The sequence below is a fragment of the Sinocyclocheilus anshuiensis genome, unplaced genomic scaffold (assembly GCF_001515605.1).
Source record: "Sinocyclocheilus anshuiensis isolate Anshui unplaced genomic scaffold, SAMN03320099.WGS_v1.1 scaffold12, whole genome shotgun sequence".
Lineage (NCBI taxonomy): Eukaryota > Metazoa > Chordata > Actinopteri > Cypriniformes > Cyprinidae > Sinocyclocheilus > Sinocyclocheilus anshuiensis.
In genome coordinates this window covers 560528-572002 of record NW_015555713.1, presented here as the reverse complement: position 1 = coordinate 572002, position 11475 = coordinate 560528, and the positions used below count along the sequence as shown (strand labels likewise).

General features: G+C 37.2%; 1 protein-coding gene across 1 annotated transcript; it reads right to left on the bottom strand.

The window, feature by feature from the left end:
• Window positions 1-4495: 4495 nt before the first annotated feature.
• LOC107672153 (complement C1q tumor necrosis factor-related protein 6-like) lies at window positions 4496-10406 on the bottom strand. Its single transcript, XM_016465252.1, has 3 exons — window positions 10343-10406; window positions 7705-7890; window positions 4496-5173 (listed from the first exon to the last, which is right to left on the bottom strand). Exons 2-3 carry the CDS (start codon window positions 7880-7882, stop codon window positions 4626-4628), a joined length of 726 nt encoding a protein of 241 aa, XP_016320738.1. The 5' UTR covers window positions 7883-7890; window positions 10343-10406; the 3' UTR covers window positions 4496-4625.
• Between the last annotated feature and the right edge of the window lie 1069 nt (window positions 10407-11475).

The following is an 11475-nucleotide window of genomic DNA, read 5'->3' as shown; positions in this document are numbered from 1 at the left end:
AATGGGTGCCGTCAGAATGAGAGTCCAAACAGCTGATAAAAACATCACATTAATCCACAAGTAATCCACACGACTCCAGTCCATCAATTAACATCTTGTGAAATTAAAAGCTCCATGTTTATGATAAACAAATCCATCACTAAGACATTTTTAACTTCAAACCGCTGCTTCGAGCCAAAATATGAGTAAATTTTTTGGCCAGATAATGTTTCCTCCAGTGAAAAAGTCCATTCCCTGTTGTCCTCACATCAAAATCCATTGACATGGATATGTTTAGAACTGTTTAGGCTTGTAAGTGGTGCTTGATCTGTGCATATTTCTCTCCTGATTCAGACGAGATGACTGTTCAGTGTTCACTATAGAAAGCAATAGATAGAGGACTTGTAGTATTTTGGCCAGAAGTTAAAAATGCCTTAATTTTGTTTTTTCTTTTTTCTTCATCTTCTTCTTTATTTTTAACGGCTGTTGGCATCCAGTTTATCGGTGCTTTTTTTCTTGCAAACATGCAGCTTTCACTTCACAGGATGTTAATTGATGGACTGGAGTGGTATCAGCTGTTTGGACTCTCATTCTGCCGGCACCCATTCACTGCAGAGGATCCATATAGTGAGCAAGTGATGTAATGCTACATTTCTCCAAATCTGTTCCAATTTAGAAACAAACTCATCTAGGATGACCCGAGGGTCAGAAGATTTACAGCAAATTTTCATTGTTTGGCTGAACGATATCTTTAACTGATGTTTCTTATTTACATAAAGTTACATAATGTGTATATGACAGTAGACGAACATGCATATCAGCATGGAAAGAGATATTCTGAAAGATGGTTACACTTTTTTCTGAATGTTTTGTGATGTTCATCACCATACTTGTGTGACATTTTGTGAAACATCCCCTTTTATTCTAAATATGATGATAGAACTGTCATTTGTGGGTTAACTCTTCCTTTTACAATATGTTTACATGAGACGTGAAAAATATGGCCAACATGTTAAACTATTGTAATTCCTTTAGAGAAATTAGAAGCCATAATCTGTACAGTAGAATAATGATCAGTAGGTTAAATGGTTGTTTTACTGTCCAACACATCAAATAGGGCAGTTTTTCAGATATTCATCAGTCAAATGTTAGCACACTGGATGTTGCGCAACTGCAGTCACTGTTTTTTCGTTGTTTGATGATTGCTGTGCAATTATTGATATTTCAGAGTGTGTTTTATAAATGAATGTGAATGAATTGTATTTTTCATATGTTTGGGGTTGAACAGTTGTAATAATGTGGATAATGGTACTCAATGTTGATTACTCTTGTATGTGTCAAATATTTTTCGGAGAAATTTATAGTTGCTTTTACAAATGATTCACGTAGGAAGTAATTTTTGTATGAATTTGTATTTATTGGGAGAAATAAAATCAAGATTTTTCTCGTTTGTAAGTCATCTTTTCTAAATAAAAGACCACTATGATTATTTCATCTGCATTGTGATTATAATGAAATGCATTTCCCTCTCACCACTAGAGGGTGATAGAACACAAGCGTTTCTCTTTATTTATTCAATAAAAACTAGCTATGGCTATCACATTGAACCAAGTTTAAAGGAATACATAACTCGAAAATAAAAATGTGGTCTGTACTTAACCCATATTATGGGTGAAACACAAAATGCTAGGCAGAATGTTTTAATTTTTAAAGTGCATGCTGATTTGTACTGGTAAGAACAAAAAAAGTAATCAATACAGATCCTCCACGGAGTCTTCCAAAATCTTTTTGAACCTTGTTATGTTTTATGGATGAAAAAAAAAAAGTTTGGAATGTGTTGAGGTTGAAAAAAACAACATAATTTTATTCATAATTTTCATTTATAAGAGGAAAGTTGCAAGAACATTTTGATTCCGTTAGTCAATTATTCAAAATGACATCAGTGAAATTAAACCTTTATTGTGGCATATAAAATAATGAAAGAAAAATTGTAGATATCCACACAGTACATTAATATTAAGCACCATTGAGTTAAAAACCAAAACCTTTTAAAATGAATGTCAAGTATGTAACATATAGCACCTGATGTGTTCAACTTACAAATCATTTTTAGCACCTGATTCCTTGGTAACAATGCAATCAGATTTTTTTTTGTTTTTGTCCTCAGCACCATTTCTTTACTTGTTAATATTGTAGAATCTCTACATTCCTGAGATCCAGATTCTGCAGTCCAGACTGAAGTGGTTTTAAGATAAAAAAAACTGCCAGCTTTTATTGAAGAGTCTTTTAAGTCACTGATTGGGGCAGAGATCGGTGCCTCGTGGTTTCAGAACATTTAATCTCACTCTCCCTGTCTATATTTCTATCATGTGAGTCTCTCTCAAGTGGATTCTTACTACTGAAAAAGGAAAGCCACATACATCCTGTTTAACAGCAACAGAGCCAGGCACAACCACATATACACTCAAAGCAGATCTTCTCAGGACCTGGCCCATTTAAAACCAACAAATGGCTGATTTTTATTACATTTTCTTAAACCAGATTAAAAGAATTAACATTTAAAAGTCTGAGGTCAATAGGATTTTTTAAGGAAATTAATACTTTTATTCCGCAAGGCTGCTTTAAAATGATCGAAAGTGACACTAAAGGCAGCACAGGTGTTTTCAACATTGATTATAATAAGAAATGTTTCTTTAGCATCAATACGCATATTAGAATGATTTCGGAAGGATCATGTGACACTGAAGACTGGAGTTTTAAATTACATTTTAAAATAGAAAACAGTTATTTAAAATTGTAATAATATTTCACAATATTACGGTTTTACTATACTTTTGATGAAATAAATGCAGCCTTGGTGAGCACAATAGACTTCTTTCAAACACATTTTAAAAATCGTACTGACCTCAACCTTTTGAATGGTAGTTTATACTAGACCCCCCCCCCCCCAAAACCCCTGAGCAGATGTTTTCAATTCTGATGCAGATCAGACTTCTGATGTTCTCCCTGCAGACAATAAATGGCTATAAAAAATAGACCTATACATCTAGAGACCGTATTATCATCAGAGACGTGGGCTTATTTAACTTGGGCTAGTAAGCAATGGCCTAGCAACCACATGTTTGCTATGACTCCAGTGGCCTGTTGATGTTTGAAGGGACCAGCAGCAGGTTTAAGTACTCAGTCACGCCATGTAAACATCCTATCACAACTAACATAAACCAGCTACCATTTCCCAGATGCTGCTGATGGATTTGGAAAAGACCCTGCCTAAACACAGACCTAAATATCTGGGGCTGGGCTACATCAGTGGTTCTCAACTGGTTTCACTTAAGATCTGGAGGTCAGAACTGTTTATCGTCCAACAGTAAGCAGAAAGGTCCCTGAAGTCAAACATTTTTGTTAATATCACCATGAAATTGGTCAGCACCCAACCCCATATCTGCTGTAAGTTGTAGACGCATTTTATTTCGCTTTCCATACAGTTGTTCAATTGTTTTTTGAAGATTATATCACCTCACACAACCTGACCATGTTGGCATCTGCCTAATTTGACTAGCTTCCACATGACATAAAATTACACCAAACTACTGTACAGTATGCATAGACACTACATAGTTTGGACGCATAGATTTTGATGCCAACCACAAAAGATATAGGAAGTATTTTCTCCTCCTTTTGTATATTTACAGCAACAAACCAACAAAACAGACCTGCAGCTCATTTTTGGATCATGATCCATCAGATAAGAACCACTGGAGTTCATTTTGGATGCTAAGTTGCGGTCATATTTACCTTTGCTCTGAGACATTTTACGTTGCCCACTCACATTTCAGACGTTCTATTAATGTTACAGAACTTTGAAAGAATCTTGCCAAAACATTAGCCAAAGTTCTGAGAACGTTCCCTGTAATGCCTGGTATGCACTGCACAATTTTAGGCGGTCCCAGATGAAAGATGCCCAACGGGAAACAGTCGTGGTGATTTCTTTGGTCATGGCTCATACTTTGTACTGTGAGAGAGATTCAAAGATGGCTGTTTTCACGGTCTTGCGACCAAAGATAGTGTCAGACCATCTCACAGTGTGTTTGCTGCTACGACTTATGTCTACTGACTAGCCAATAAAAATTCAACATGAAATGACGTATTGATCAACGCAACATGGCGCTAAAGTTTAAATACCATGGAGGCAAAAAGAAGGAATACTGGTACGTGGAAACCACAATTGCCAAAGTGCGATTTATCTTGACTTTTATCTTAACTTGCGTCATAGCCTACGATTCAATAGGTGTCATCATTGTACAGTCTACATATAGGCCTATGTCGTACCCAAGATTATTAAACCAATATGACACAGTGTAATGATCTTATCAGATTGCTGAAATCGCACAGTCTACAGACTTAGACTACAGGCCTTAGCTGGGAAACTTTTTTGCCCACAAAATGTCTCTAATGTGAAATAATGAAATGTGACCGCAATTTCCCGGTTCTCTTCATACGAGACCCCACACCGAAGTAGAAAAAGCAGACTTCTCTGCATTAGGAATTTTTTTTTTGGACTGCAGAAATCTAATATGAAATGTTTGGATGCTTTTCAGTTTTGTTAAAGCTGCTCCACTAATCATGCCCCGTCTCCGTTTCTGGTCTCACTCAGTTTCTGCTTTGATGAGGTATCCGTTAAAGGTGATGTAAATGTCCACATCATCGCTGTAGATGGCGTTCTCACGCTCACGTTTGTAGAGACGGACCCAGACCTCGTCGTCCTCCTGCAGAGGCAGCATGACGCTCTGGCTCTGCATGATGGAGCGGTCGCTGGGCTGAGCGTAAACGATGGCCCTCTCGCTGTCGTTCTGCATGATGTGCAGATATGTCTCCTTGAAGTTCCACGTGTGGATGTTCACATTGAAGAAGTAGATTCCTGGGATTTGGCAGCGGTATTTCCCGGCAAACATGTCAAAGTGTTCGGGGGAGTTCACGAAGATAGTGTCAAAGATTAGGGCCTGGTAGTTGTCAATGCTGTGAAGGGACTTCCGTCGGCCCACTGAGAAAGCAGAATGCTGGGACTTGCAGGCGTCACCTGGAGCTCCGGCTTGTCCCTTATCTCCTTTGGGGCCTTCAGACCCCCGTGGTCCCGGTGAACCCTCAATCCCAGGCTTCCCAGGTGTCCCTCTTTCTCCACGGTCACCTTTGTCACCTTGAAAACAGACAACAAGGTGTGAGATTAAACGAAAATGGCAGAAAGATGCAGAAGGAAAAAGCACTAGAAGCAATAAGTAAACTGATTATTCAGGTAGATATTATAAAGAGTTCTGCAGTGTAACTAACTCGAACCCTAGAAAGCCTACTGATACACAAGCTTCTAAGGCCTCTAAATGATCAACATTATTAAAAGTTTGCTGAAAACCCTGTTGTTCACAATCTAATAAATGCCTTCTGTCATCGGATTGATATTTTTTAACAAATAAAAAAAATCTATTAGTATAATTATAGATTGTGGTACACATTTTTTAAAATTGATTTTTATAAAGTAAATGTAAGTAAATGTAAATGTAAGATTCATTTTTATTTTTTTTTTGTAATATTTCAAGATGAACACTCACTGGACTGAATCAACATAGGACTGTCCATAGATCATTTTTTAGAAAAATCATGTTAAAATGTGATTATCAATCTATCAATATATCAGGCTTTTCCCTCAATGTTTTTCCCCCACAATAAAAACTACAGAGCTTTGATGATAAAACTGAGCATTTAAATAGCATCCTAATAAGACATGTTATTGGGAGATATAGAGTGACAACTGATATTTATATGCATTTTATGTAAGTAGTCTGGTATACTGTTATAAATCTCGTTGATTTATATGAAAGCTATCAGAATTCCATCTTTATGGCTGATAAAATATCAGATGCTGCACCAAATTGAATATTTTTGCTTAGTTTGGGCCTCTAAATAAAATTTGAGTATGAGCTCCATATTCTTCTGTATCATACTATATGAACCATAAAAGCTTGGTGTATGAAAGACTCGTGCATTTTCAGTATTGTAAATCCTTACTGAAAAGCCACTAGCACAAATTCTGGCAGACTAAAATAACTTCCCAGAACCTCAAATCACAGCTTCTAAAATGACAAAAGACATTCTCAGACACTTATCTCAGGTTCAGTTTTTTCTGTCTTTTGTCATCATATAATTTTGCCACTAATTGTGACTTCAGCTCAAAGTTTCCAAAGAACACATTTCCTGCAGGCTTCATTCCCGTTTATGCAACAAACACATGCGCATATGTGCATGCACAGACACATAAAAACAACTCTTATGCGGTTCCCGCCACATCAGCACCTTTCCTGCCAGGTTTGTCACTTCCTGTCCACCAAGCTCCAGTGGAGCAGATATTTCTGAGCCAAGAGTGGTTAACTGAGGCTCACAGAAGGGAAGAGAGCAGCTGAAAACACATCTTCACATCATTCAGCCCAATGAATACCTTGTTTTCCAGCTGAATTACATTTTGGGGTTCAGAACCAATATCCCACAGCACTTGTGCCAGACAAGCAATAGATTGGGAAACTGGGAAAACTAAAATCCAACAAGGAACATTGGGGTCAAAATTTGGCTACAATGACGTTCAATATTCACTAAAGTTTGTGCTGATGTTATTTGACTCTGAAACATCATGTACAGCACATATGGATGCTTTCAGTGGTTTAAAGGAATAGTTCACCCAAACATGAAAATATGCTGTAAATTTACACACCCCGAGGCCGTCCAAGATGAAGATGAGATTTTTTCTTCATCTAAACAGATTTGGAGAAATGTAGCATTACATCACTTGCTCACCAATGGATCCTCTGCAGTGAATGGGTGCCGTCAGAATGAGAGTCCAAACAGCTGATAAAAACATCTCAATAATCCACTAGTAATCCACACAACTCCAGTCCATCAATTAACATCTTGTGAAAAGCTGCATATTTGTAAGAAACAAATCCACCATTACACATTTCATTACACCAAATACACACAATAATGTTCTTTTTAGCAGCATCATATGACCCCTTTAACTTTGATCTGTCACTTCTGCTCAAAATATGAGTCAATAATCCATAATAATGCTTCCTTCAGTGTATCATAATCCACCAAAATATCTGTTTTGGACTGTTTTTGTTTGCAAACAGTAGGCTACTTGATCTGTGCATATTTCTCTCCTGATTCAGGTGAGACTTTTTCACTGGAGAAAGCAATATTATGGATAGAGGACTGGAAGGAAGTTTCTTACGAACACGCAGCTTTTCGTTTCACAAAGACGTTAATTGATGGACTGGAGTTGTGTGGATTACTGTGTCAATTATTTTGTGATGTTTTTATCAGCTGTTTGGAATCTCATTCTGATGGCACCCATTCACAGCAGAGGAGCCGCTGGTGAGCGAAGAAACAAGCTCATCTACATCTTGGATGGCCTGAATCAAATTTTCACTTTTGGTTAGGCCAAAAATGGCTGATTTTGCAATAAACCGTTTTACAGGGTTTGCTCCCAAAGAATGGAGATCGACAGAAGTAGCAGCTGTGCTCGTGTAGCTTTTAGTAGTAAATCTGTATTTGTCCCTTCACAGGGCAATTTATACAGCATCAACCTCACAAACAGACAAAAGTTTATAAGACAACTATAACTATTAACTACACAACTTTTTTTTGTCATGTAAGCTGAAGCACTTGACGGCTTTCGTGTACCTTTGAGAATGGTCATGTTGATGTATGTGCGGACCTCAGGCATCGCAGGCATGCTTTCTCTGAGGGTTGCAGCTTCATCTAGTGCTGGGAGGTGGTCACAGCATCGACGGCAGGCCGGTTGAGGTACAGAGACAACCAGATGTAGAAACAGACAGGCAAGCAGGAGGGACCCAAACATTGTGCGATCTGAGTCAAAAGAATAAATATGCACTCATAAGAGTAATTGCTTTAATTTCATGTGTATTTCAGTCACTCCCTATAATAACTTTCCACACACTGTTATTCTTTCACTAATACGAGATTGTGGAAGCATCCGTTTATTTATTAGTGGGATCATTAATGTAGACTAGACAGAAAATAGAAAGAGAGGGGCTTCTGGGTAATGCTGAGAGTGGAATGCAGCCTGACAAATGTAGGCCCCTTCAAGACACAGATTAATGTTTCTGTTGGACCGAGTCCAACCTGCACATGACTACAGCTAAACTAACACAGTTCAGTCTGTCTGTCTCTCTACTCGACAGAATCCAGCTCGTATCTTCCAGAGTTAATCTGATAACTCTCATGAGATATCTTTAAAACACTTCCAAATTCAGATCCGCTGCTGAGGTTTAATCTTGATGTTTATTTCTCATGTCCCAGCTAAATGTACAGATACTATTAGTAATCATAGGTTGATTCCCCCCAAAAGTGTAAACAAGCAGGCTGCGCTCCATTTCCATGGATCATTTCAGATGGAGACCACTGTGCAATTATTTCAATTAATTTTTGCCATGCTGCAGTTTTTCCATACTGCTATCTATTTCAGATAAACTGTCCCAAAGCAGCACATAAAAGAAGAAAACCTAGCTGGATGCTTTACATGTAGGGCAAACTGACTTCCTGTCAGCAAGTTAGCAGTTCTTGGCCAAAAAAAGCTGTAAGTAGACCTTAAATCATGGCTTAAATCAGTGGATATAAAGCATCATATAATCAAAGCCTAAACATATCATTCCTGTCCTTGTGAACTTTTTTATTAATCGAAGAACGCTGAAACAAATCTACAGTTTCCACAAAAACATTAAGCAGCACAACTGTTTTCAACAGTGATAATAATAAGAAATGTGTCTTGAGCAGCAAAGCAGCATATCAGAATGATTTCTGAAGGATCATGTGGCACTGAAGACTGGAGTTATGATGCTGAAAATTCAGCTTTCAATTTTTCCATCAAAAATTCAATTATGCCATCACAGGAATAAATTACATTTTAACATATTCTAAAATAGAAAGCAGTTATTTTAAATTGTAGTAATGTAATAGAACACTTATTACTGTAGAAATCTTTTTAAAAATCTTACCATATGTATGTTTGAAACAGAAGCTCAAATCCACTTTTAAATGCATGTGATCATGTTCACCAAGCCATAAAGCCAAATAAAACTGAGAAGCAGAAGCACATGGTGAGCATGTCAGCACCACATCTGAGTTCTTGAGTGATCAGACCAATGAGAGCTTTTGGCAGCTTTGTTTTCAATTAAGAGGACCTGTAATGCAAACTTAGACATTTCTTTGTGCTGAAATTTAGTTTGAGCTAGAGGATTTTTATGATCTGCAGGTATCTGTATTACATCAGACTATAACAAGCTGCTGGGTCTGACATGTCGAGACCCATAAGAAAAGTGAAGCTTTTGATAATAGCATAAAAAGTAATGTCTGAAGGGGTTAGTCATAAAACTTCCAGTACTGGCAATTTCCACTGCAAAAGTGCAAGTGACAGACATAGACATGTTTTGAATAATGATGAAATAAAGCATGACTCAAATTCACAACAAAAATCACATTCTAATCCAAGGGTTTTCAACAGAGGATCCACAACCACCAATTATTAATTAGTTGATTAATTAATTCATTAATTAGTAAAAATTAAGGCATATGAAATTAACGCATTTTAAATACAATAAGCTAAAATTTCGGCTAAATGTTTTAATTCAGTACAAATGTATCAAGCAAAATTAAAATATGATGTACAAGTATGTGAATCTATACATTGATAATGATTATTTTAATGGATGCCAGGTAGGCATTATAATAAAGAATGCAACTGCATGAATGTGGTACTACAGTTTTTTTTAAACCAGGCTTAAAATGCAATGACCATTTTAGTACAGCTTGAAAACGTTTGAAAACCCCGGTTCTAACTTTTAATTTTCAGTGTAACAATCAAAATCAGCTATAGATTTTAATAACCTGCAGCAACTAAATTGAATCCTTTACTAAAACATGCTAAAACAAAATAACCGCATGAAGTCTGTCTTCCTATATTACTGTAGTGTAAAAGATGCAGTGCAGGTGTGTGGGATACATCAGCAGCGGATCTCAGCCGTGGCAGAGCAAGAACGCTTTTGCACATGCTGTTCAGCTGCTAGCAAGATGTTAACTAGCTTGCAAAAAAAAAAAAAAACTTTGAGCACTGTAACTTACTCTTAATGATCATCTTAATGAGGCTGCCCATTTTGGTTACAAAAGTGCCATTAAACTAATTTTACTTTATAAAAAGCCTAAATGAACTATAAAGCACAATATATCTGATCTTTCAGGTGTGATTGTAAGTGCATGTGTGTGTTTGTGTGTGTGTGTGTGTGTGTGTGTAAGCAAAACTTACAGTACTTGTTGCGTTTGCAGCTGCAGTTGGGTCAGCGAGCTGAGAAGAGAAATAAAGAAAAGGAAAAATCCTTGGTCAGCTTATTTCTCCCTCCCTCTTTCTCTCTCCCTCCCTTTCTCATTCACCCTCAATGCCTTTCTTCCATTCCATTCCTGAATATACACACAATGAGCCTGCCAGCTCAGACAGACTTATTTTACTCGTTTTCTAAAATAAAATGACAGTCAAAACTGTTTCAAAGAAGGGAAACCTTATGTCCAAACAAGCTGTTTTCAGAAAGAGAACTTTATGTCTGTTTCTTTCAAAAGTTTCCCTGCTCTACATTAGAACTGAGGGAACAATGTGAAAACCCACAATGTTTGTGAACATAAACATTTATAAGCACACACAAACAGAAACTCAGTATGTCCTGTTGCACGCATGTTAGCAGGATGCGGCTTGTTACATGAAAAACAGATTTTTTCCATCTTTGGAGACCCGTGTTCATCTCCCACAAAGGGATTTCAGGAAAAATGTCTGCACAACTTACTAATAATAGTAATTTCAACATGCACATTTGTTGGGAGTTTCCATTGATTTTTATTGGTTTTATACTGAGCTAACCCTAAACCAAACCCATGAATCTTTTTGCATTTTTACATTTTCATTAAAACCTTATTTAGTGTTATTAAGCAGTTTTTTTCTCATTCAATCCAGTTTAGACCAAATTTGACCTACACACACATTTACTTATCTAAGTAGGGTCCCTCAATAGGCGGCCCTCTGGCAACATACGGCCCGAGAGAGAAAAAAGTTTGGCCCTGTCTTGGATGCGGCGCGACACGACAAATCCCCGACAGTAAACTGCTGACTCGTTGTATTTATAACGTACAACGTTCAAATGGCTTGCAATGCTTTATCGCGTCCAGTGTAGATACGATGTGACAGCAAAAACATGGCTAGTGTGTAGAAAAGAAAAGTGGACAGGAAAATAGATGATTCAAATGTGAATGGACTGAACAGTTTTGAGTGAGTGAGTGAGTGAGTGACTGATATCTTTGTTATGTAATACACTGTTGTTTCGCAGTGAGTTCAAAGTCTTAAAGTACAAGTTTGCTTAAATTTATTTTCAAGTAAAATATCTATTGTTGCTT

What these genes read in the sequence shown, in the direction of transcription:
- LOC107672153 (XM_016465252.1), bottom strand. Translation starts at nt 7,882, where the DNA reads ATGTTTGGGTCCCTCCTGCTTGCCTGTCTGTTTCTACATCTGGTTGTC. An exon ending in CAACATGACCATTCTCAAAG is followed by an intron (nt 5,174 to 7,704) that starts GTACACGAAAGC and finishes TCTGTTTTCAAG; the next exon opens with GTGACAAAGGTGACCGTGGA.